Source organism: Canis aureus, chromosome 29, assembly GCF_053574225.1.
Source record: "Canis aureus isolate CA01 chromosome 29, VMU_Caureus_v.1.0, whole genome shotgun sequence".
Lineage (NCBI taxonomy): Eukaryota > Metazoa > Chordata > Mammalia > Carnivora > Canidae > Canis > Canis aureus.
Window position 1 is genome coordinate 24,842,411 of NC_135639.1, and position 27,430 is coordinate 24,869,840.

A 27,430-nucleotide genomic window follows, 5' to 3' on the forward strand; every position below is an offset into this window, starting at 1 on the left:
CAAAAGTGATACTATTATTATATGGGGGAAATCTTGAATCTTTTAGAGATTATTTTGAAGTTCATAATTTGCAAACTTTGCTACATTGTCTTATTCAAATGATTTATACTGTATGCCGAGCTGATGGTGGCATGATGTGGGAAGACATCAAAGTTCTCCTGGGTGATTCTATGGCAGCACTGTTTGTCAAAGCAACCTAATGACTATCAACAGAGGACTGAATAAATAAATAACAGTATATAAATAATGCATAAATAATGTATATGGAATATTATCCAGGATGAGAAAATATTTATGTCACAATATGGAAAGAACCTCAAAATCTATTTTTAGGGAGGAAAAGCAAGATGCATAATACAGTGTATTATGCTATAATTTATGTCAAAAATTATGTCTGCATAAAAATTTGTTCATATGCATTTTTTAAAAACCTCTGAAAGGATATTAAAGGTATTAATTACACTGATTGGCTTTGGGAGGTAGTTGGGGAATAGAAACAGAAAGGAGATTTCCCTGCATACTCTAATAGTTTTTAAATCTTGAACCATGTGAATGTATTGCCTATTTAAAAAGTTAAACTAAAAAACATCATGGTTGAGAACCAGTGTGACACAGAAATCCCAGTTTTTAGTTAAATTGTCGCCCTGTGTAACAAATCAGTGATGTGTTTTGTTTGGGTTCTACTTGAACTGGTTTGGCATCCTCCATGTGGGGCATGTTACCTTCCATTCTTCAGAGTTCCTCTTCCCCTCTCTCAACCACTCATCACACACAAATGAAACCTACCTGACCCTTGAAAGCATCTGTATTTGCCATCTCCGCTTGCTTGAGGTCCCTCCCATAACTGCGTAGCCTTCAGCAAGTTGCTTCTGTGTCTGGTTTTCCTATTACAAATTGGTGATTATAATCCCTTTCCTCCTATCCTACACAAATGAGAAAATAAATCAGTATTGGTGAACATGTTTTGTACTAGCAATTTCCAATGCTCTGTATTACTGAGAGGCTACTTCCATGCCAAATAAAATGCTGTTAACAAACAGAAAAAGATTTATCCACAAGCAAAAGTGCATGTGACCCTCTTAGGAAAACTGTCTGCTAGAATTGCATTTGTAATTCTTGCATTCTGTTCTTAAAACTATTGAGGAAACATTTGCTCGAAGTCGGAGTCATTCTCACCAGGGGCATGGGATTCAATCCGTGAGGATTTCAATGGATGGACAAAACATTCTGGTGAATGGGAAAGATGATGGCACCCTTGTTCACCTGAGATGGAGGTATGTACAGTATACACAAAGCAACTTCATGTCTATAGTGTTTTAAAATAAAGATTTTGTTATTATTTATATGTAGCAAGGCCACCATGACAGGAGACAACTGCCATTGAAGATTATTACACTCACAGATCCCGAGAGAAGGACGTTTGCCAAACTATGTGATAGGGCCGTGTGGGAAATCACCTAGGTGGGTAAGGAGGCAGAGGGAAGAAAGGAAATGTGGGCAAAAGCTTTATTTTGGTTTCCATGGGAAGAAGCAGGTAGGTTTAGCATTGGCTAATTTGGATAATGGCCCCCATTGTCTGATACTTGGCCCTGGGGTGATTAGGGTAAAGAAATAGTAGCCCTGAATTGGAGGTGTGGGCTCTGGATCGGTTGGTTTGTATTTGAAAGGAGGCTCCATGGTGAGTGGTTTCCTACCTGTAGCAATTGGCTGGTCTTGGAAGGAGCGGTGCCTCAAGGGTCAGCAAGGCTCCAGTTGTTAGAGCATCAAAATACAAAAAATAACAAGACAGAGTTAGTACATACGAGATGATCAGTCCTCCCTTTCATAACACCTGTTGGAGGAGTACAGGGACAATGTGAGGAGAGGTCCCCTCAGAGAGGTCAAGAGGATTATTATGTCTAGGAGCCCATGAAAGGGCTCTCTTCTAAGAAGCAGAGTCTTGATAACTACAGGGCACTGTGGAGAATTGACACCATATTTCTTTGTGTAGAAATAGTTAGGTATCTGGAAATAATGCTACTTAATGTGACTTTTTAAAATTGTGGTTTTGTAGCCTGTTTATTTCTTTTTTATTAATATAGGCGGTTTGGAGGAAACTTAGCCAGTGAAGTTATCGAATATTACGAGAAACTTTTAATTTCTCTGCACAACACCATGGATGAGGAAAATGATTATTTAAGTATACAACAAGGAGAGTCCTTGAATCTGGAATCAAAATCTGAATGCTCAGTTGAGTTCCAACATAGCATTTGTCCTTCTGTCCTCCCTTCCTTCCTTCCTTCTCCTCTTCCCCCCACCTACCACCTCTCCTTTACTAAATCAGATATCAGTTTTCAGTTTGTGGTTTTCTTTTAGCAGATACTTAATCCAGGTATACCGTGGTTTTTGAAAAGAGCATGAGCTACCTCTGTGAGAAAATACTCAGCCTTTCTCAAAGCAATATTCTCAAAGCTAATATTATATCCTAGATCTTATTTAAACCATAATATAAGATCTGGGCTTGCCTGAAAAACAAATCTTACTCCTAATTCTGGTGCTTGATCAAACCAGTCTCTCTCTCCCTTTACATCATATACTTTATTTAGGAAGTGTCTAGCCAGAGAACATTTATTCATTCATTCAATTATTTAACAAATATTTATCAAGTACCTACAAAGTGCCAGGCTGTAGGGGAGATAGTCATGAACAAGACAGAAATATTTTCTGCTTTCAAGGAGCTTACATTCTAATTAGGAGTTGTGAGTGAGCAGGGAGAGATAGATAAGTACTCAAACAAGAAAATATTAGATAGTGACAAGATCCATTTAGTGAATAAAAATGCTAATGTTTGGCTGGAATAATCTCTCCAATGAACAGACATGTAAACTGAGATCTGAACTAAAAGAGGGTGCAATGGTGGGGGCAGAGAGGCAAGAATAGGGCAAAAGGGGAAAGAACAGCATGCTTGAGGCCCCGAGAAGTTTGTGCAGTTGAAGTGAGCAAGGGAAACAATAGGAGATGAGATTGTAGAGGTAGATAAAGGCTTTGTAAACCAGGTGGAGTTTGTTTTTTGTTTTGTTTTGTTTTGAAGATTTTATTTATTCATGAGAGACACAAAGAGAGAGAGGGGCAGAGACACAGGCAGAGGGAGAAGCAGGCTCCATGCAGGGAGCCTGAGGTGGGACTCAATCCTGGGTCTCCAGGATCAGGCCCTAGGCTGAAGGCAGCGCTAAACCGCTGAGCCACCAGAGCTGCCCACAGGTGGAGTTTGGATTTTATGTTACATGTAATGAGAACCTATTAAAGTGTTGTGAGCAGAGGATTTACAAAATCATTTACATATATTATATATATACAAGATCATTATATATAAATATATATATATATATATGTATATATATATATATATATATATATATAGTTACTTGCCACTGCCTAGAGAATGGTTCTTGTAGGGAACAATAATGGAAGCAGGGAGATTAATTAAGAGGATATGGCAGAGGTCTGGGTTACGACAATGGAGGAGAAATATTATGGAGAAGAAGTAATAGATTCCAGGTAGATTTCAGAGTTAAAGTTGACAGTTTGGGATGCCTGGGTGGCTCAGCAGTTGGGTGTCTGCGTTTGGCTCAGCGCATGATCCCACGGTCCCAGAATTGAGTCCCACATCAGGCTCCGTGCATGGAGCCTGTGTCTTTGCCTCTGTGTGTGTGTGTGTCTCTCATGAATAAATAAATAAAATCTTTTAAAAAATAAATAAAATTGACAGTTTATCACTGATAGATTGGATATAGGACAGGGAAAGAAAAGACTCTAGGATGACTCCTAGATTTTTTTACTTAAATAACTTTGTAGAAGATGGTACCATGCAGGTTGAGGAGGAAGACTATGGAGAAGGGAGCTGTTATGGGGAGGAAGAAGGTATTCTGAAATCAATTACCCATGCTGAGCTTGAGAAACCTGTTAGACATCCAGGAGAGATACCAGGTAGACTGTTGGACAGATGAACTTGAGTTCTGAGGAGAGGTCAGGATTGAAGATGTTGATTTGAGCGTCAAGGGCACATGCAAGGAATTTAAAGCCATAAAACCAGGTACAGTTATTGTGGAGGAGGGGATGGCAAGAAACAGAGGAGATCAAGACAGAGTAACTTCTAGAGATCCATGAGAAGAGTTCAGGGAAGCAAAGGAGTCTGAGAAGGGGGCAGCTGGTGACGTTCTAGAAGGCTCAGAAGAGTGTGACATCCCAAACTTTCTAGACATTCTCCTGTAAAGGGGAGCATAGAGAGGGGGCAGTCAATAGCTTTCCTAGGACAGCATATACTAGAACATGTTTGGAAAAGATTTGTTGGGAAACATTCAGTAGAAAGGAGAAATGGATGGTGCAGAAAGGCAATGGGATTTTTCTTTTTTTTTCCTCAAAAAGGAGGAAAAGATTGAATTCCTAAGTACTATAGCAAGACTGGGCTTGATAGGCAGGAGCATGTAGTCTGTAATGACAGGAAGGAGGCCAAGAGTAATTTGGTAAATGTGTAACTTGTCTGATCATTTCTGCCTTCTCAGAGAAAAGTGTGGCTGATATAAGGACAGACTGGTAGGAATTAAATTAATAAGTTATTACATCTTAGGCAGGCGAAATTTTTGGTATTATTTTAAAAATGCAACAAGTACAAAAAGATCCAAAGCAATGATATGAAGTAGGGTGGGAGGCAAAGAATTTTAATTTTAAGAAATGTCTGTCTTCTTCTAAGATGAGTGAGAATATGAAGTCAAGCATTGATTCATCATCACAAGAGGACTTAGTCCAAGTTGATGGTATAAAGGAGATTCCCTGGATACAACAAAAAAGCCAAGAGGTATTTATAAAACATGGAAGAGGTTTGAAATAATGCTTTGTAAGTTAGTAATAGATTAGTTTCCTTTGAAAACCCACTGGAAAGTTAGAAGATAGAACAAGATCTACTTGGCAGGGATCCCTGGGTGGCGCAGCGGTTTGGCGCCTGCCTTTGGCCCAGGGCGTGATCCTGGAGACCCGGGATCGAATCCCACATCGGGCTCCCGGTGCATGGAGCCTGCTTCTCCCTCTGCCTGTGTCTCTGCGCCTCTCTCTCTGTGACTATCATAAATAAATAAAAATTAAAAAAAAAAAAAAAAAGATCTACTTGGCAGCGCATTACATCATATGAGTATAACTTTGCTGAAAGCAAACACCCTCATCCAGGCCAACCTTTAGATGAAGTTATTAGCTTTAAGAACAGTACTTAAGCTAATATGAGACAGAACAAAAGTGTCTAGGGGAAGCCAAAGTGAGGAATAATCAGATACCTCATTTGAGGCAAATGTTGGGGGATGCCACAAAGTTGATTTAAAGAAAAGGTGTGAGCCAGGAACAGGAAAAAGGACATGGTGGCTTCAGATGTACAGGAAGGTGACAAAGCCAGCAGCTCGTGTCTGGATTTAGCTTGTTAATCTTACTCAAGACCCCAATAAAATAGCAGACTGGTTTCCTTTGTCATCTATTTATTTGTTTGTTTGTTTTCTTCTCTCCGTTGACCTTAAAAATGATATCAGTTGCAAATTGCTTTGACGGTCACTTACATAGTTGCAGTGAACTTTAAGCAAGGGATTGGAGTGGTGTTACTCCATGTACACTTTGTATTATTATTTGTAATTGTAATAAATATTTGTATTGTATCATTAGTCTTTTAAAAAATTGTGTTTCTAGAGAAGTGCTATCTATGTATCTATGTGCCTCTGTATATATCAACGTATTTATCATATAACTGTCATTTCTCTTGCATGTTTAAGTGATATACTTGTTCCATTTCAGGCCATCAAAAATGAAGTTAAACTGTTTTCCAAGAAAAGGAAAGAGATAAAAACGAGAATCAAAGCACTTGCTAAAACTGTTAAGTATTATGATTTCATAAACTTACATGCTAGCCCTCAGTCTAAAATTCCTTTCTAAGCTTTATTTTCTCCAACACAGCATGAGGAGCTGTACTCATTTTTCCCCTCTGCCAGTAAGTTCAGTTTTTTTTACCAGTGCTGTACCATGGTGGAATTTGAACCATACCACACTATATATAAACAATGGTTTTCTTCTCTGTCTTCCTGAAACACTGGGTCTTATTTGTTTTTTTAGTACTTATTTTTATCAAAGTTATATGTTTACACTTTTACAAATTAAATAATGAGTTATATAATTAAGAATAATGTTTTAAAAGCAGCACCTGCCCTGCTTCTCTTCACTAGGATTCCTGTACTCCCAAGGTAAATGTTTCCAGTTCTTTCATTTTTTTTTTTTTTTTTAATGATAGTCACACACAGAGAGAGAGAGGCAGAGACACAGGCAGAGGGAGAAGCAGGCTCCATGCACCGGGAGCCCGACGTGGGATTCGATCCCGGGTCCCCAGGATCGCACCCTGGGCCAAAGGCAGGCGCTAAACCGCTGCGCCACCCAGGGATCCCTCTTTCAGCTTTTTTGTTTGGATATCTACCTCTATCATTCTAAATCATATTTTTAATACTGTTATTTCTATTTTGACACTAACTGTGGGCTTTCTGGTATAGAAGATGGTATAAGGTTCTTTTACACCCCCATCACTACAACATACACATATATCCATACTCAGTATGCACACTATTATAGTTACATAAATGTTCTTCAAAGCTGAGCCACATGGTATATTACATTTCCATTTTTATAATCATATTTTTCCTGGAATTAATAATTGCCTTTGTTTCAGATTAAGCCTTTTTATGTACCTATTACCTATTCAGACTCTCAAAATGCTAATAACTCTTCTTTATACAAATACCTGAGGAAATCAAGCTGTCAGTGTTTTGTTTGTTTGGCAAATTGGTTGGTTGGTTGGTTGGTTGGTTGGTTGGTTGGTTGGTTTTATGACCTTTTCCATCTTCCAGGTCCAGTCTAAGCACCCTGCTCCCTAGGTGATGTACCTGGTCCTAGGAACTCCTCTTGTCTATCTTCTTAGGAAATCCTCTCACCTGCCTCTGAGTTAGAGCCCCTCTTTCCAGGGCCCCATGAGTTTTTCTTTGTTTTTTTGATGGACATCTTCTGCTGGCTTCTAAGCAGGACTGTTGTGTCGTCCCATGTTTGAGGACATCATTTAGCTGTGCTTCTGGCATGCCATTTAAATATAATACAGTGTGAATGGTGCCTGGCCCTTAAAGTTGTACAATGCTTTGGCTCTGTTCTTGGGAAAGGGCATGTGGGAGAGACATTTTTGAAACTTTATTTTTCTTAAAATGTCTTTATCCTACTGTCACACTCATTTGATAACTTGCCTAGGTGTTCCTCGATATCCCCTCAGAATTTTGAAGGCTGGATCCATCATCTTCTAGTTCTCAATGTTTGCTTCAGAGAATCCAATACCTTTCTGATTCCCAATTCTTTGTAAGTAACCAGATTCTTGTCTTTATAAACTTACAGGATCCTTTTTTTTTTTTTATCCCAGCTCTTAGGAGACTTCATAATTATACACCTTGATAGGTTTGATGGATGTTCTTGGTTTGCTGGTGCAGATATACTCCCCACACTTTTCCACCTTGTTCTCAAGAGGCTACCCTCTGTGGATATTGTCACCATGCTATCTTGCCTCTAGTTTCTGGTTGCACTTAGCCAGTGAGTGGTATTAGCAGATCAGAGAGCCGGGTCTTTATTCCTCCAGTGGCTTCTTTGTGGTATCATGAGTTGGCAGTAACAGTCAGCCCTTTCCTACAGCTACTGATCTCTTCAGGTTCCAGTAATCACTCCCCACCCTTGTCCATCACACATAGGAGTGGTGATCATTTTCTGTGGATGCTAGCCTCAGATGCTTTATCATGCCTTGCTGGTTTCTGTTACCCTGACAATACTTTTGTAAAAGTCCCTCTCCATAGTTATCCCATTTGTGTGTCATCTATTTTGTACCAGGATCCTACTTTGTTTGCTTGTTTTGTCATCCTCATGTGCCAGACATTGGTAAGCTCTTTCAATAAAAAAAACCTTTGTCTTTCAGTTCTGGGAAATGTCCTCAGATTTTTCTTCGGGAATTTCCTCCTCTTTGTTTTATTTTCTGTATTACTAATTAGGTTGAATATCTCTTTATAACTCTAAAATACCTTGTATTCCCTCTTCTGTTCATATCCTTTGCCTATTTTTCTATCGGGTTGTTGGTCTTTTTCTTTTTGATAGTAGAGTTTTTTATTTTTATTTTAATTTATATTTATGATAATTAGGGCTAGTTAAGCTGTGATAATAACTAAACTCCAAAAATATAGTGGCATAGGGATTGGAAGTTTATTTCAGGTCATTAGGTGCTCTATTCCATACAGTCATTCAGAGATGCAGGTGGCAGAGGGTCTTCAGCTCCCAGCTTCTGAAGTAAGTTGCCTTGCTTGAGCTCACCACAATCAGCTGGGAGGGGGAAAGAGCACAGAGTATGCAAGGGGAAAATCTGGAGCTATGATCTAGTTATGATCCAAATGTACTGATAGTTTTTTTTTAGAACTTTTGTTTTGTATGTGTGGCTTTAAAAGGACTTCCAAAGTCTCAACATATTTTTTTTTCTAATACTCCCTTATTTCACCTGTAATTTATTTTCTTTTTTTTTTTTAAAGGAGTTTAATAACTAAATGTAGAGGCAAGTCTTACACATATAAAATAGTTTATTTTTTTTTAATTTTTATTTATTTATTTATGATAGTCACAGAGAGAGAGAGAGAGGCAGAGACACAGGCAGAGGGAGAAGCAGGCTCCATGCACTGGGAGCCTGATGTGGGATTCGATCCCGGGTCTCCAGGATCACGCCCTGGGCCAAAGGCAGGCGCCAAACCGCTGCGCCACCCAGGGATCCCTGTAATTTATTTTCATGAATGGTATGAGATATGTATCTAAATTTATTTTTTCAAATAAATAGCCCATTTCGCCAGTCCTTTTTATTGAATATACCATCCTTTCTCTACTGATTTGCAGTGCTTCCTCTGTCAGTTCCTGGATTCTCATGTAGACAGTATTCCTGGACCCTCTATTCTGAAATTGAGTATTGATCCCAAGTTAATTCCAAACTATTTTGATAGCTATAGCTTTATAAAACATTTTTACACCTTGAAAGTAATTCTCCTTTTACTCTTCTTTTCCTTTTTAAAAAATATTTTATTTATTTATTCATGAGAGACACAGAGAGAGGCAGAGACATAAAGAAATAGGCTCCCTGTGGGGAGTCTGATATGGGACTTGATCTCAGGACCCTGGGAGCACAATCTGAGCCAAAGGCAGATGCTCAACCACTGAGCCACCCAGGTGCCCCACTCTTCTTTTGAAAAAAAAAAAATTGTTGACCTTTTTATGCACACATATTTTTCTATTTGAATTTTAAAATTGGCTTGTCAAGTTCCATGTAAAACTCTGCTTTGACTTTGATTGAGAATACATTGCTTATCTTGGATTTGGGTAAGAATTTATTTGCTATTTTTGGAGATATCTCCACATCTTCTTTATCCACCATCTGTTGATGGACATCTGGGCTCTTTCCATATTTTGGCTAATGTTGCTGCTACAAACATTGAGGTGCATGTGCCCCTTCAGATCATGATTATTGTATCCTTTAGATAAATATCTAGAAGTGAAATTACTGAGTCATAGGGTAGCTCTGTTTTTAACTTTTTGAGGAACCTCCATACTGTTCTCCAGAGTGGCTACACTAGTTTGGATTCCTACCAACAGTGTAAGAGGGTTCCCCTTTTCTCTACATCCTTGCCAACATCTGTTTTTCCTGAGTTAATTTTAGCCATTCTGACTGGTATGAGGTAATATCTCATTGTGGTTTTGATTTGTATTTCCCTGACACTGAGTGATATTGAGCATTTTTTCATGTGTCTGTTAACCATTAGTATGTCATCTTTGGAGAAATGTCTATTCATGTCTTCTGCTCATTTTTTGACATTTGTTTTTTGGGTGTTGAATTTGAAAAGTTCTTTATAGATTTTGGATACTAGCCCTTTATCTGATGAGATGTTTGCAAATATTTTCTCCCATTCTGTAGGTTGCCTTTTAGTTTTATTGATTGTTTCCTTTACTGTGCAAAAGCTTTTATCCTGATGAAGTCCCAATAGTTCATTTTGCTCCCTTGCCTTTGGAGATGTGTCTAGCAAGAAGTTGCCATGCCTGAGGTCAAAGAGGTTACTGCCCATGCTCTCCTCTAGGATTTTGATGGATTCCTGTCTCACATTTAGGTCTTTCATCCATTTTGAGTTTATTTTCGTATATGGTATAAGAAAATAGTCCAGTTTTATTCTTCTACATGTGGCTGTTCAATTTTCCCAACACCATTCATTGAAGAGACTATCTTTTTTCAATTGGATAGCCTTTCCTGGTTTGTCAAAGATTAGTTGACCACAGAGTTGAGCGTCCATTTCTGGGTTTTCTATTCTGTTCCATTGAGTTATGTGTCTGTTTTTGTGCCAGTAACATATTGTCCTGATGATTACAGCTTTGTAATACAGCTTAAAATCCAGAATTGTGATGCCTCCAGCTTTGGTTTTCTTTTTCAACATTACTTTGGCTATTCAAGGTCTTTTATGGTTCCATACAAATTTTAGGATAGTTTGTTCCAGCTCTGTGAAAAATTTTGATAGGAATTGCATCGAATGTGTAGATTGCTTTGGGTAGCATAGACATTTTAACACTATTTGTTCTTCCAATCCATGAACATGGAATATCTTTCCATTTCTTTTTATCTTCCTCAATTTCTTTCATAAGTGCTCTATAGTTTTCAGAGTACAGATCCTTTACCTCTTTGGTCAGGTTTGTTCCTAGATATCTTATAGGTTTGGGTGCAATTGTAAATGGGATCGACTCCTTGATTTCTCTTTCTGCTGCTTCATTTTTAGTGTATGGAAATACAGTTGGCTTCTGTGCATTGATTTTATAGACTGCAACTTTGCTGAATTCCTGTATCAGTTCTAGCAAGTTTTTGGTGGAGTATTTTGGGTTTACTGCAGAGTATCATGTTGTCTGTGAGGAGTGAAAATTTGACTTCTTTGCTGATTTCAATGCTATTTATTTATTTATTTATTTATTTATTTATTTATTTATTGTCTGATTGCTGAGGCTAGGATTTCCAGTACTATGTTGAACAGCAATGGTGAGAGTGGACATCCCTGTTGTGTTCCTGACCTTTGGGGAAAAGCTCTCAGTTTTTCCTTATCAAGGATGATGTTCACTGTGAGTCTTTTGTATATGGCTTTTATGATGTTGAGCTATAATCTCTCTATTCCTTCATGGTGGAGGGTTTTTATCAGGAAAAGATGCTTTAGGGGGTCCCTGGGTGGCTCAGTGGTTTAGTGCCTGCCTTTGGCCCAGGGAGCGATCCTGGAGTCCCGGGATCGAGTCCCGCGTCAGGCTCCTGGCATGGAGCCTGCTTCTCCCTCTGCCTGTGTCTCTACCTCTCTCTCTCTATGTCTATCATGAATAAATAAATAAAATCTTAAAAAAAAAAGAAAAGAAAAGATGCTGTATTTTGTCAAATGATGTTTCTGCATCTATCAATTCTTACCATTTTTAAAATTAACGTGGTATATCACATTGGTTTATTTTCAGATGTTGAACCACTCCTGCAGGAATAAATCCCACTTGGTTTTAGTAAATAATCCTCTTAATGTACTGTTGGACCCTATTAGCTAGTATCTTGGTGAGAATTTTTGTAATCATGTTCATCAAGGATATTGTTCTGTAATTATCTTTTTTAGCGGGGTCTTTGGGGATCAAGGTAATGTTGGCTTCATAGAATGAGTTTGGAAAATTTTCTTCCATTTCTATTTTTTGGAACAGTTTCAGAAGAATAGGTATTAATTCTTCTTTAAATGTTTGTTATAATTCCCCTGAGAAGCCATCCAGCCCTGGACTCTTTGTTTGTTGGGAGATTTTTGATTGCTGATTCAATTTCTTTGCTGATAATGGGTCTGTTCAGGTTTTCTATTTCTTCCTGTTTCAGTTTTGGTAGTTTACGTTTCTAGGAATGTATCCATTTCTTCTAGATTACCTAATTTGTTGGCGTATAATTTCTCATAATATTCTCTTATAATTGTTCATATTTCTTCACTGTTGGTTGTGACCTCTCCTCTTTCATTTATGATTTTATTTATTTGGGTCCTTTCTCTTTTCTTTTTGATAAGTTTGGCTAGGGGTTTATCAATCTTATTACTTAATTCTTTACAAGAACCAGCTCCTAGTTTCATTGATCTGTTCTACTTGTTTTTTTTTTTTTATTTCTACATCATTTATTTCTGCTCTATTATTTATTATTTCTCTTCTCCTGCTGGATTTAGGCATTATTTGCTATTCTTTTTCCAGCTCCCTTAGGTGTAAGTTTAGATTGTGTATTTGAGACTTTTCTTGCTTCTTGAAAAAGGCTCATATTGCTATATGCTACCCTCTTAGGTCCACCTTTGCCGTATCTGCAGGTTTTGAACTGTCATGTTTTCATTTTCATTTGCTTCCATATATTTTTTAAATTCTTCTTTAATTTCCTGGTTGACCCATTTATTCTTTATAGGACACTCTTTAACTTCCACGTATTTGTGGTCCTTCCAAATTTCTTCTTGTGGCTGACTTCAAATTTCATAGCAGTATGGTCTAAAAACATGCATATAGTATGAAATTAGTCTTTTTGTACCAGTTGAGACTTGATTTATGTGATCTATTCTGGAGAATGTTCCATGTATACTCAAGAAGAATGTATTCTGCTGGTTAGAATCAAATGCTCTGAAGAAATCTGTTAAGCCCATCTGGTCCAGTGTGTCATTCAAAGCCCCTGTTTCCTTGTTGACCTTCTGCATAAATGATCTGTCCATTGCTGTGAGTGAGGTATTAAAGTTCCCTACTATTATTGTATTATCATCAATGAGTTTCTTTAATTTTGTTATTAATTGGTTTATATATTTGGCTGTTCCCAATTTAGGGAAATAAAAATTTACAATTATTAGATCTTGTTGGGTAGACCCCTTTATTATGATATAGTATCCTTCTTCATCTCTTAATACAGTCTTTGGTTTAAAATCTAGTTTGTCTTATATAAGGATGGCTACTCTAGCTTTCTTTTGACTTTGGTCTCTCTCCGCTCAAAGGGTCCCTTTTAATATTTCTTGCAGAACTGTTTTAGTGTTGAAAATTCCTTTAGTCTTTGTTTGTCCTGTAAACTATCTCTCCTTCTATTCTAAATGAAAGCCTTGGTGGATAAAGTATTCTTGGCTGCATAGTTTTCTCATTTAGCATCTTGAATATATCATGCCAGTCCTTTTTGGCCTCCAGGTCTGTGTGGACAGGTCTTCTGTCAGCCTTCTATGTCTACCCTTATAGGTTAAGGACCCTTTGTTCTGAGCTGTTTTCAGTATTTTCTCTTTATCTTTGTAAATTGCAATCTTCACTATAATATATTAAGGTGTTGGCCTATTTTTGTTGACTTTGAGGGGAGTTCTCCGTGTTTCTTGGATTTAATGCCTGTTTCCTCCTTCAGATTAGAGAAATTCTCAGCTATAATTTGTTCAAATAAACCTTCTGCTCCCTTTTCCTGCTCCTCATCTTCTGGGACTCCTATAATATGGATATTATTTCATTTTTTGGAATCGCTGAGTTCCCTAAGTCTACCTTTGTGATCTAATGGTTTTCTTTCCCTCTTCTTTTCAGCTTTATTATTTTCCATAATTTTATCTTCTGTCACTGATTCACTCTTCTCATTCATCATTTTTATGACCTCAACTTGGGACTGCATCTTGTTCATAGCATTTTTAATTTCAGCCTGACTAGATTTTAGTCTTTTATCTCTGCAGTAAGGGATTCTCTGGTGTCTTTTATGCTTTTTTCAAACCCAGCTAGTATCCTTATATTGTTGTTTTAAATTCTAGTTCAGACATTTTACTTATATCTGCATTGATTAAATCTCTGGCCATCATTTCATCCTGTTCTTTCATTTAGAGTGAATTCCTCCATCTTCCATGAGTCGTTTTTCTGACTTGCAGATGTGCAGCTTCCTTCTGCAAGACTTCTTTTTTTTTTTTTTTCTTCTGCAAGACTTCTTAATCAATTTCATGGAAGTTTAGAATGATCCTATCTTTATCTACCTATGTTCCAGTGAGGAAGCAGGATTAGAGTTGCCCTATTATTTCACTATTTTACCACTCCCCCTATAATATGAATCTTATATATAATATATATTGTATAAATATATTTATATGTAAATAAATATATATCTTTATTCAATTAAAATTCTTCAGTGAAGTTTTATAGTCTAAAAATGACTTTGTGTAATTTTCTTATTAGGTTTATTTTAGATATTTGATAGGGTTTTTTGCTTTTGTGAATGGAATATTTTTCTATTATATTTTCTAATTGGTTATTAATAGTATATATGAATGTTACTGATTTTATCTTTTTTTTATGATAGTCACACACAGAGAGAGAGAGAGAGAGAGAGGCAGGCTCCATGCACCGGGAGCCTGACATGGGATTCGATCCTGGGTCTCCAGGATCGCGCCCTGGGCCAAAGGCAGGCGCTAAACCGCTGCATCACCCAGGGATCCCTGATTTTATCTTTTATATCTGATCACCTTGCTGAATTCTCTTTTTAGTTCTGCTATTTTGTCAGTTGGTTCTTTTTGATTGTCTAGGTAAAGTATCATATCTTCTGAAAAATCATGTGTCTTATCAATTTTTATACTTTCTTTTTCTTGTCTTATGCTAAGGGCTTCTAATATACTAGTAGTCATAAGAGTGGACATGCTTGTCTTCTTCCTGACCTTAACAGGAAAGTTTCTAACTTTTAAGTGTGATATTTGCCTCAGCATCTGTTTGATATTCTTTCACAAGTTGGATTCCTTTCCATCTCTTGTTACCTAAGAGTTTTTATTGTGAAGTTTTCAAATATCCTGTGTTCCTCCAATAGACATTGGTCATTTTACAACAGATTCCATTTGCTAATATTTTATTTAGGATTTATGTATCTTTATCCAGAAGTAAGATTGTTTTCTTGTGGTTTCTTTGTTTAATTATGGTATCAGGGTTATACCAGCCTTAACATATGATTTGAGTAGTTTTCTACTTTTCTTCCCCATGCTTTGGATCAGTATGTATAAAGTGCTAATTCTTCTTTTAATTTGGTTAAAAAACAAACCAAAATATTCACACACACATATGAAACCATCTGTGCCTAATTTCTGTTACAGGAGTTGATTCTTTTCTTTGTTTCAAGTTTATCTACAGTCTTGTCAAGTTTTGTTTCTTTTCAAATAAAAATTTGATAAATTACAGTTTCTTAGAAAATTTTCTATCTCATCTAGGTTTTAAAGTATATAAATTTATATAATATTCTAATTTCAAGTCCTTTCTGATTTTTTAGTTATAGCTCTCTCTTTATTCCTAATTGTATATTTATACCTTTTATCTTTTATCTTGACATACTTTATTTTTTTTAATTTTTATTTATTTATGATAGTCACTCAGAGAGAGAGAGAGAGAGGCAGAGACATAGGCAGAGGGAGAAGCAGGCTCCATGCACCGGGAGCCCGACGTGGGACTTGATCCTGGGTCTCCAGGATCGCGCCCTGGGCCAAATGCAGGCGCCAAACCGCTGCACCACCCAGGGATCCCTATCTTGATATACTTTATAACAGTATTTCTATTTTATTAATATAGTACAGTTTTTATTGATGACTCTATTATGATAAGAACATATAATTTTATACCTATACATTTGACCACTTTAGGGTTTTATCAGTTTAGAATTTTATTTGTTCTTCCCTACTTCCTTCAGGTTTATTTGTCCTCATTTTGTTAGTTTTTTGAATTGAAAAGTGGTTTCTTTCATATTGTTTTCCAGTGTATGAAAGGTTGTAAATATACCTCTGAGTACCACTTTCACTATATTGCATTGATTTTGACAAGTAATTTTCTCATCTTTCCTTAGTTGTAAACATTTGTAATTCCATTTTGAACACAACAACCAAAGGGTTTCTTAGAAAAGTGTATGCAGGGATCCCTGGGTGGCTCAGCGGTTTGGCGCCTGCCTTCAGCCCAGGGCACGATTCTGGAGTCCCGGGATCAAGTCCCACGTCGGGCTCCCGGTATGAAGCCTGCTTCTCTCTCCTCCTGTGTCTCTGCCTCTCTCTCTATCATAAATAAATCTTAAAAAGAAAAAAGAAAGTGTATGCATTTTTCTGTTTTCAAATTTCCTTGTATATTATTATAGATTGTTTTGTATATCTTTCTTTTGCTAACTTTGAAATTTATTTCACTGCGGTCAGTAATAAAGCTTGTTGAGATTCTTTGTAGCCTTGTATCCAGTCACTTTTTGCGACTATCTCATGTATGTTTGTAAATAATATTTTATTCTCTGGGGTTGGTTTGTTGTTGTTGTTTTGGTGGGGGGTGGGGGGAGTGGATGAGTAGGGGAAGGTACCATGTTCTTTAATTTCCTACTAGATCAATCTAATTGTGTCAGGTACTTTATATCCATATTTATGTGTTTGCTATTTGAACTGTTGTCTTCTAGGATATGATTAGCAATTTGTCAATTTATCCTTGTCTTTCTATCAGTATTTATGTTAGATGCCAAAATGTACACAACAGATCTCCTCAATAAATTATTCCTTTATCCTTATGAAATATCTATCTTTATCACTTTCAATGTTCTTAATCTACATTTTGGTTTTTATATTAAGTTTTTTGCTGTTTCTTTTTGTTATATATTTCACGTACTTATATATCTTTCTCCATTCCTTTATTTACAACTTTCTTTTGTCTGCTAATCATTATACAGCTGGATTATTTCTTTGTAAATCCTGTCAAAACTTTTTAACAGGTGAGTTTAGCCATGTTTATTGTGATTATTGATATGTTTAATATTATTCCTGCATTTTATTTTTGGTGTTCTATCTAACATGTTTTCAACTCCTTTCTTTTCCCTCTTTCTGTCTTCTTGGATTGCTCATACATTTATAAATTATTGTTCTTTTTTTTTAAACTATTTTGGGACTCATAATTCTATTTCTATTTTAAAAATTCTAACCCGGGATGCCTGGGTAGCTCGGCAGTTGAGCATCTGCCTTCAGCTCAGTGTGTGATCCTGGAGTCCCTGGAACAAGTCCCACATTGGGCTCCCTGCGGAGTCTTCTTCTCCCTTTGCCTGTGTCTCTGCTCCCTCTCTGTGTGTATCTCATGCATAAATAAATACAACCTTTAAAAAATAAAAATAAAATAAAAATTCCAACCTACATGCTTAACTTTCTATTTTTCTACATCACCTGGTACCTTCCTAGTCAATGGAAGAACACAGCAGCATTGACATCACGTGGAAGCTTAACCCCATCCTAAATCTCTTGGTCAGAATCTGTTCTTTAACAAGACCTCCTGGTGATTCATTGGCACATTAAAGTTAGAGAAGCTCTGGTTTAGTGTGTATCATACCATATCCACCCTCCAAATAAGACAAGATCATTGTGTTATTGTTAGTTTTTACTTTTTCAGCTTTCTCTGTTTCCTTCACCTTCTCTCAGTGGATATTATTTGGAATTATAGCTCTAAATCGCCAGTTTTTAAGACTCTTAAATACATGTAACTCTTATTTAGACTTAAGTCTTTCTATCCAACTTCCTCTGACATTAGTATATCCTTAATAATCCTTTCAGAGGTATGGGTACTGGTGAATTTTCTGAATCTCTGACTATCTATAAATGACTCTAGTTTAACCTTGCACTTGAATAATGGTTTGGTGACTATAGAATTACAGATTCAAGGTTTTTCTTTCACTCCAAAATTTGATCCAAAGTTATTGACCCATTGTATTCTTGCATCTAGTGTTGCTAAAGTAGGTCTTCTATTAGATTCTTCTACTTTGCAATATTCTTTTCCTCTTTAAAAATGTTTCAGATTTGGTTCCGAAGTTTTACATTTCTTTTTTTTTAAAATAGCTTATTTATTTGAGAGAAAGAGGGAGAAAGAGAGAGCAAGAGAGAGCATGAGCTGGGAGAGGGGCAGAGAGAGGAGCAGACTCCCAGTAAGTGGGAAGCTTGATGCAGACTCGATCCCAGGACCCTGGAATCATAACCTGAGCCAAAGGCAGACATTTAACGAACTGAGCCAGCCAGGCCCCAAATTTTACGACATTTCTGTGTCTAGACCTGGGCCTGGACCATACTAGTTATGCTTTTTCAGTCTTGAGTATTCATGCTGTATTATGTTTTTAGAAATTCTTCCATGTTATTTCTTTCAACCCTGTGGCCCCCCTTTCTCTTTATTCTCTTTTCTGATGTGTATTATTTATAGGTCCTTCTAGGTGTGTCATATAAGTGCCTTCACTCTTCTTTCACATTTTCGATCTCTATTTTTTTGGTTATACCCAGCAGAATTCTTAATTGATTCTTGCAGATCACTAATTATCTTCAGTTTTGTCCATCTTGCTATTCAGCCCATCTACAGAATTTCTTTGTTTCAAAGATCAAACTTTTAAGTTCTATAATCTTGTGATTCTTTTTATGAGATACAGTATTTTGCATCTCTAGTTACTGTAAAATTCTACTCTTGTTTAATTAACTCTGTGTAACAAGCCTTCTGTTTATTGAATTTGTTGTCTCTCTTCAGTGGCTTTGTTTTCCCCAAAATATTGGTAGTCTGTTATTATTTTTATTATTGCCTACTTAACTTTAAAATTGACATGCCCCATTATAATTCCACTACACCAGTTGAACCTGCTTGGGAAGATTTGTAGGAGTTCTGAAGTCAGCAGGTATTCTGATCTGTTTTTCAGTAAAATGAGAAGGGGTAGATAGTGTTGGGAAGTGGCTTGGCCACTTATCTTATGGCAGAGGGAGATGTTCTCTAATTCCTTCTAGCCACTGACACACTTCTTGTTATTGCCCTATCTCTCCCACCCAGATATTTTTTTTTTTAGATTTTATTTATTTATTTATTTATGAGAGACAGAGAGAGAGAGGGAGGCAGAGACACAGGCAGAGGGAGAAGCAGGCTCCACGCAGGGAGCCCGACCGGGACTTGATTCCAGGTCCCCAAGATCACGACCTGGGGCCAAAGGCGGCGCTAAACCACTGAGCCACCAGGCTGACCTCCCACCCAAATATTTATTCCATTTCCCTTCACCTGGCAGCAAACACCCCTGTTATTACTACTGGGACCCCAAGAGTTTTATCAAGTGGTGGTACATATACATGCAGGTTCTGTCAACTGCCTGTTTCTGATGTAGGACCTCCAACTAATCACTTTACCAGCTACTTCTAGGTTACCCCATATCTGGTATAGCTTCTACATTTTGTTAAATATTTTCTCGTGGGTTCTTGGGACCATCATGTATCATTCAGATCCATCTGATTTTCATCTTTCAGATGTTACAGTGTCCATGGTATTAAAGGATCCTTTTTTCCCTCTTAATTATAGTAATAGATTTATCTACTTATTATACACTTCTTTTCTCTTAATTTTATGGATTGAGGCAGGAAAGAATAATATTAAAGCCCATTCTCAGTCAGTCATTTTGAAAGTGAAGTGCTCAATTTTTCTATTATATTTTCTGATTTTTTGTTGATTTATAAGTGCTCTTTATATACTAAAGATATTAATACTTTGTCATATATGTTACAATGTGTATCCTTTGGCCCTGAATTTTCTGAAGTTATAAACTTTTAAAGATAATTTTTATTTTTAAAATGTTCAAATATATATAAAAGGAGAGAGAATAATAAAATGATAATAAACCCAATGGCCAATATTGTTTCATCCTATACATTTACTCACTATCCCCTCTCCTGATCATTTCATCTTTAACTATTTAAGTAAGTACCTCTAAAAGACAAGAACTCTCTCGAACTCTCTCTCTCTTTTTTTTTAAGTAGGTTCCACACGTAGCATGGAGCTCAACATGGGGCTTGAGCTCACAACACTGAGATCAAGACCTGGGCTGAGATCAAGGGTTGGATCTGAGCCACCCAAGCACCCCAAAATAAGAACTCTTAAAACATATAACCACAATACCATCAGCACACCCAAATATCAATAATTCCTTAATTTATTTCAATGAAGCAATGAACTTACACACTTTTGTTGTTGTTTTTAGATGAATGAGGTTTTAAGGGTTAAATCTGAAAACTTAAACAACCACAATAAGCCCATAATCTAATTTTTACTTGATAGTTTCATTTAGATAAAATCTCTTTTTTTTTATTGACTGCTGTCTAAAGAGACTCAGAAAAGCATGTCTATAATAAAGATTAATTCTTTGTACTTGATGTCATTCTTTCTTATTTGAAAATTCAGGTTCTGACTATGATGGAAGAAAATGAAACAGTAGACAATATTGCAAAATTAGACCAAAAAGAATTTGGCCTGGATCTTGAAGAACTGGAAAGGCTTCATGATGAAAATGAGGAAGAAGTGGCAAAGGTATAGAAAAATCTAATTTAAGCACCATAAAGAAATATACTGAAAGAAGTAAAAAGAAAATGGGAAGAAAAATAAATAAATAAATAAAAATAAATAAATAAAAATAAAAAAAATAAAAAAAAAAAGAAAATGGGAAGAATTTTTCTAGGATAATGTGAATAAAACAAAAACTTCTCCAGTACAATATGAATAAAGCAAACTTAGTGTATATAAATGGAATAAATTAAAAAATTATTAAATTTGGGAGTTAGGAGAAAGAAGAGTGTCTAGGCCAGCCACACATCTGATGTTTGTCTTTCCTCATGACATTTGTTCCAACCATTTTCCACCATATGTTTGAAAGTTTTTAGAAATCCTCTCAGTCACCTTATGCCAACTTTGGACCTTCTGGTTTAAGAGCTTCTTTCTTTCTTTCTTTTCTTTCTTTCTTTCTTTCTTTCTTTCTTTCTTTCTTTCTTCCTTCCTTCCTTCCTTCCTTCCTTCCTTTCTTTCTTTCTTTCTTTCTTTCTTTCTTTCTTTCTTTCTTTCTCTTTCCTTTCTTTTCTTTCTTCTCTTTCTTCTCTTTCTTCTTCTTTCGTAAGCTCCACACCCACAAGGAGCCCAATGCAGGGTTTGAACTCACAACCCTGAGATCAAAACCTGAGCTAGGATCAAGAGTCTGACCCTTAACTGTCTGAGCCACCCAGGTGCCAATAGCCCTGTCTTAATTACAATTGAAATCTTTCTCCCTTTATTCACTGCTCACCCTTTGAGCATCATCTACTCTATGGCCACTCTGAAAATATAGAAGATTAGCAATTACTATGTTCCCTATGTATCTTCTCTCATCTATGCTAGCGATCCCAGCTCCAATGGCCATCATATAATGTAGTTTTGATAGGTTCATCATCATGCGTTTTCCATCTGATTTCATTATATTTGGGTATAGCATCCAAGAACTCCAATTATTATCTGTCCAGTTTAGAGAAAAGCCTAAACTGAAACCTTCCCACATGGGGCTGATCTGGCGGAGAAGACAGACCCTAAACAAATCTCTCTATATAGTATAATGAAAGTAAACTGAATTCTGTGATAGATGTGGGGCATCTACTTCTGTGGTCAAAGAAGACCACTTTAAAAGCATTTCAGCTGAGATTGAAAAGGAGAAAGGGAGTTGGCTATGCAAAGTTAGGGGAAGAGAATGGCAGATGAAGGGAGCAGCATGAATGAAGGCCCTGAGGCAGAAATGGCTTAGAGAATTCCAGGACAGAAAGGCCAGGAGGGCAGAAGCACAGTAGACAGGAGAGAGTTTCATGGAATGAGGTAGGAGCAGAGGCCAGCTCTGAAGACCTTGAAATCATGGTGAAGAATTTGGCTTTTGTTACACTCAACAGAAAGCTATTAGAAATGATCCCATTTTCTTATAACAAATAGGCATCAATTTAGGACCATTTTGAATTATTTATCGTGATAGTTGCAACCATCCAAAAAGGTAGGTGGTTGTTGTCCTGACTTGAGGAAACTGAGGATTTGGACCTAGAATCACTTGGCTAAGGTCTCACAAACTGGATAAGATCCAGGAAGCACTCTCAGTGCTTTTCCCCTTTGACCTTGGCTTCACCCAAGCCTGGAATGCCTCCTCCCATTCTGGCATGAGGCTTTCCTAGCCTGCTCAGCTTGACCACTCCGTACCAACTTTGGGTTGGGTGCCTAACCTCATCCTCACTTGTGTTGTTTCTGCCTCCAAGCTCATGTGTGACCACTCATCCTCACAAACCTGCTCCTCTGGCCTGCTGACCTACAGACCACTGATAAAGCCACCCTGATTACCCCCACCCCATGCCTCTGTTCCAGATACTCTTCGCTGCTTTTCAGATTCCTGCATATTCTTCCAGAAGCCTTCTTAATCTTCTGAGCAGGTTTTGGTACAGAGAAAGGCTCGTGACATGCTTGTTTCCCCAATATTATTACCTTTTTTGAGCTCTGGGCTTTGAAAAAATATTAGCCCCAGATTGGATGTGATAGTGGAACCAGACAGTCCAGGATAGAACAGTGTTAGCAGAGGACACCACAAACCCAGGCACATTTGGGAAGAGGACACTAGTCCCTGGGAAGAGTTAGTGGTACCCACCAGTCAGGGAGCCCAGTCCTAAAGGGACCAGGCTATTAGCTAGCCCTAGTTCAGGATCTCAACCAGAGCAAAAAGACCAAAGCCCAGTAATGACAATCTCAACATGGAATTAGGGACCGGAGGGGTTGATCAAACAGCCTCAGCAGAAGAGAGGAAAAAGCTGGTGGGCTGGGAATCAAGCAGGTTCTGATAGCTGACAAGCCAAAACAGCTGTTTATTTAAGAAAAAATAATTTAAAACTTTATTAGCCATTAACCCAATGGCTAAAAAAGAAATTAAATGCAAATTAGACAAAGCCTTTGATCAGACAATGAATAAAACAAACATGAATGATTGAATGAACAACTATGACATTTTCTAATCCGGGGGATATTATTCTTAGCTAGTTTGTAGATAATTCTGCTAACAAAGAGAAATGCTAAAGAGGTTCTAAAGGGGACCCTAAGGACTAAAAATTGTTGGTCCTCACTTTCATATTAGGTCTTTAGCAAACTCCATTAAAACAAGAATTCTTCGGGTGCTTGGGTGGCTCGGTCAGTTAAGTGTTTGCCTTTGGCTCAGGTCTTAATATGAGGGTCCTGGGATTAAGCCCCACGTTGGGCTCCTTGCTCAGTGGGGAGCTTGCTTCTCCCTCTCTTTTTGCCTGCTTGTGCACCCACTGTCTCTCTGTGTGTCAAATAAATAAATAATATTTTTTAAAAAACAATTCTTAATCACTTAAAGGTCAAACAATTGGCTTACTTAATCAGATAAAACTAATTGAGGTAACATATGTTTCTAAAAGGTCAAGCATATGATCCCCAAGAGTAATGGAGCATTATTTATAGTGGACATAAATAATAGATGAATTAAGTGACCCCAAGACAGAGATCACAAACTGACACTTCAAGTATGCATTGACAAGAATTAAGCCAACATTTAGATATCTGATAGTTGCATTAAAAAAAAAATACACAGGGATCCCTGGGTGGCGCAGCGGTTTGGCGCCTGCCTTTGGCCCAGGGCGCGATTCTGGAGACCCAGGATCGAATCCCACATCGGGCTCCCGGTGCATGGAGCCTGCTTCTCCCTCTGCCTATGTCTCTGCCTCTCTCTCTCTCTCTCTGTGACTATCATAAATAAATAAAAATTTTAAAAAAATTTATAAAAAAAAAAATACACATTTCTGAACTTCTCTAATAAATCAGGAAGACCCGGCACAGCGGTTTATTCCCCAGTCCTGCACCAACCTGCCAGATCTGTGATAGTGAGCATTTTAACTATCCATCCCACTATGGCCATGCAACTGTCCTCACACCACCCTGGCTCATGTTTAGGACCTGCCTGCCATTAGAGGTGTTTGAATTGACACCCCAGTGCCCAAGGAATGGAGTCCCAAGCCACCAGACTAAACTTTAGGAAAGGTCCTTGAGATAAGACAGTATTTCCCCCAAAATGCATCTCAGCATAGGGCAGCTCCGTGTGTTAGGGAAAGAAGATAGCCATTAAATGTGCAGCCATAAGGCGTCTGGGTGGCTCCGTGGTTGAGCGCTTACCTTTGGCTCAGGTCGTGATCCCAGAGTCCTGGGATCGAGTTCCGCATTAGGCTCCCCATGGAGAGCCTGGTTCTCCCTCTGCCTATGTCTCTGCCTTTCTCTCTGTGTCTCTCATAAATAAATAAATAAATAAATAAATAAATAAATAAATAAATAATCAATCTTTGAAAAAAAATGTGCAGCCATAAGCCACATATTCATGTTTATTATTCCCCTTCATCGACATTCTACAAGATAAGAAAAGATGCAGAGATGCATAACCTCGCCAAGGCCTATTTGGCTGAACTTATTAAAGAAGAATGCTGGAACTCGATGGCTGTGAAAGGTCGAGCTCTTAAGGTAACAGACATATTTCCAGGCCTAGCACCTTAGCTGATGAGAATTTTCATTGAAAGTCTCATGGCAGAAAAAATTTTTTAAATAATTTTAAGAAAGTGCATACATGGAAAAACAGAGCATGCTTTGCCCTCCTTGTACCGAATTCCACTAGTTGCACAACTTTCTCTTGTTATCCTTTTTTCCTCTCTGCTCAGTTCCTGTAAGCTTCCACACCAGCAGTCTCTTGAGATTTTCTCTTTCCCTATGAACTACCTGCATTCATTCTTCCAATCTATCTCTTCCAAAAGGCCATTTCACTCGCATTCCACACAGATCAAAAACTAGACACAATACTGGTTACAGTTCTACCTGCATCCTCTATATGTCTGTTTTTTAATCCTTTTTCACTGAGATTCCTCCCAGTGAAAGAATTTCCCTCTTTGTGTAGGGTGACCAGAAGGCCCAGCCTATGCCTGTGGTCCTAGAATAATAATTAAGAGCACTCTTCTCACTTTTAAATATGCTGCCCCTCTCATTTGGATAATGAAATATATGGCCACCCTACGTATTTGTGATTAAGTATTATTCATAAGAGAGGCACATTTTGGGCTGGTCAATTCTTTGCTGTGGGGGCTGTCTTATGGATTGTCTTATGGATTTGGCCTCTATCTATTAGGCCTCAGTAGCATCCAAAACTCTCATTAGTGAAAATCAGACATATGTCCAGACATTGCCAAATGCCCCTGCAGGGCTGGGGAAGATGGGAACAGGGCAAGTAAAATCATTCCTAGTTGAGAACCACTGCTCTAGAAATAAATCCCTTACAAAAGTACAGTATTTCTACCTAAAGTTTACACCGGTGCTAATGATGTACATTATTTTATTTTAAAGAAAGTTCCCACTGTCAATTTCACTCATGCATGATGACCTGTGAATTAATTTTGATCGGCAATAATATCCCTCACTCCACCTCTGATACACACAATTGTACTACAAATGAATTTATCTCATCTTGCTTTTGTTTTTCCAAGTGCTTTCACATGCCCTACGTGGTTGAGAACTTTCCGATGAAAGAACGCACAGATGAAGAATTGAAAGAATTAAAGAGAGTTTTGTGGCAAAAGAAGATTGAAACAGAGTGTCTTAAAGTACACTTTTAAATATATATGTGTTTATATAAGAAATGTGTTTTATTTTAGGATCTCCATACAGATTTGAGTTAGGATACAATTTAAGTTTAGAAACTGTTTATATTTTCATTCCTTGTTCATTTGTAGAATATATTTTAATAAATATAGGAGATAAATCTGCATGGTAAATCAAGAAGCCTATAATCTTATACAATACTGACTAGCCCTCAAGTAGGAGGACATACTTTTAAAAAATGAGATTTGAGATTTTGTTCTTGTTCTGGTCAGAAGTTGTCTTTATCTACCCTACCTTTTTATCTTCTTTTATCATGAGGAATTATATTTTTAAATAATTGACCAAAGATGAACAAGTATCTGTTTTGGTAGAATTATGGTTTTCCTGGAGCAATTCCAGCTTTTTGTTTGTTTCAAAGCAGCAACAATCTCTTTCAGACTGCTAGAGAAACACTGCCCCATCAATGTAGTTTCGCCAGAATCTTGCATCCATTCTTTTCCTGAAACATAAGTGAAGATACTTAATTCTTAACAGATACTCACCAGTCCTATGTGAATAAGTTTCTTTGTAAACATGAAAAGAAGATATATTTTTAAATGTTTAGGTACCAAGAAAGATTCAAAATATTTACAAGTAGCTGTCATCCTGACAGAAATATAAATATTACATAGTATCAAGGGCAATTTTCACTCTTCTGACTTATCCAGTTTCTCAGTTTCCAGAGCTTAACTCTTCTGCATGAGTTTCATGTTCCATCCATCACTTTGAATTCAGTTGTTGGCAAGATAATTTAACATCTAAAATGACTGAAATAATTAAGTCATTGCAAAATCGCCCTTTAGAGAATTCTTGTTATTGCATAACTTTTGTCTCACCTTTTTCTATATTTAGTTACGGAAGGAAATTGTAGAGGTTCAGTCTACAATCACCTTGGCTAAAAAGCATCATGAAGAAGAGGATGAAGAAGAGGAAGAAGAAGATACAGCAGTAAAAAATGCCAACTTGCCCAATTACCTGCTTGGCAGTCTGAGTACTGATTTTGGGGTACATGCCTCTTTGTTGTCAAGCCAATTGGAACTTCATTCCAGAGAGGAGAAAATCAACCAAATTATATTACTGAAAGTAAGTGAATTTCTTCTTTATCCTCTAAAATCTCTAAAATGCCCCATGAGGCTTCCTGTAAAAGTTCAAATTGAAATCTAATGCCAGTCAAATGATGTCGTTAAGGTACATCCAGATGGCTAGTGTCCATGTTATTCAAACAGAACTTGTGTACAAGAGTTGCTTTCATCTATTTGGCCTGGGTTCTATGATAACATTTTCTGCCACAAACAAACCATTCATCTACTTATATCTTCCGTAAGCTTAAAGATAAATGTGATCCTTGAAAGCCGTCTTCTAGGTAACTCAGATGTCCATTAGGACCTCTTGTAAGATCAAGATATAATTGCTTATCTATCCCCTTAATCCAAGGAAATACCATTTTCTAAGATTTCCATAACTTCTCTTGTGGGTCTCAGGAATAAGGTACAGCATCCTACAAGCTCTAAGATACTATTCCTTACTCTCCACTGAACAAGTCAGTCTCAGAATACATATACCTACCAAAAGTTTTTAAAAATCCAGTGACTGAGATTGCACCAATGTGGATGGTTCAAAATTTAATGTTGTCAGTTCCTATTCCTAAAAGTCCTCCAACCAAATCTGCAATTTGAGTTCCAACCTCCTATCCTGATACTCTGCTTTCTCTTCCTATTTTTCTCTTCTCTTCTCTTTTCTTCCCCTCCTCTAAGCCCTGAAATTCCTGTGCATTTATATCACTTTTGTTGCTCAGCTTTTGCTGACCCATGCCCTCGGTGTCTCACCTTTCTGCTGTTCAATTAAGGCATTTCCC

The 27,430-nt window shown here is 37.3% G+C and overlaps 1 protein-coding gene across 3 annotated transcripts in view; it reads left to right on the top strand.

The window, feature by feature from the left end:
- The window catches only part of CFAP43 (cilia and flagella associated protein 43), a 112,593-nt gene that overhangs the window by 58,412 nt on the left and 26,751 nt on the right, over positions 1 to 27,430 (top strand). For all 3 annotated transcript variants that reach the window (XM_077877741.1, XM_077877743.1, XM_077877742.1), the window contains 8 exons: positions 1,144 to 1,274; positions 2,082 to 2,229; positions 4,730 to 4,834; positions 5,809 to 5,886; positions 20,302 to 20,427; positions 24,307 to 24,411; positions 25,422 to 25,538; positions 26,428 to 26,658. In XM_077877741.1, the coding sequence (XP_077733867.1) occupies positions 1,144 to 1,274; positions 2,082 to 2,229; positions 4,730 to 4,834; positions 5,809 to 5,886; positions 20,302 to 20,427; positions 24,307 to 24,411; positions 25,422 to 25,538; positions 26,428 to 26,658 (1,041 nt within the window). The remainder of the gene's footprint in view (positions 1 to 1,143; positions 1,275 to 2,081; positions 2,230 to 4,729; positions 4,835 to 5,808; positions 5,887 to 20,301; positions 20,428 to 24,306; positions 24,412 to 25,421; positions 25,539 to 26,427; positions 26,659 to 27,430) is intronic.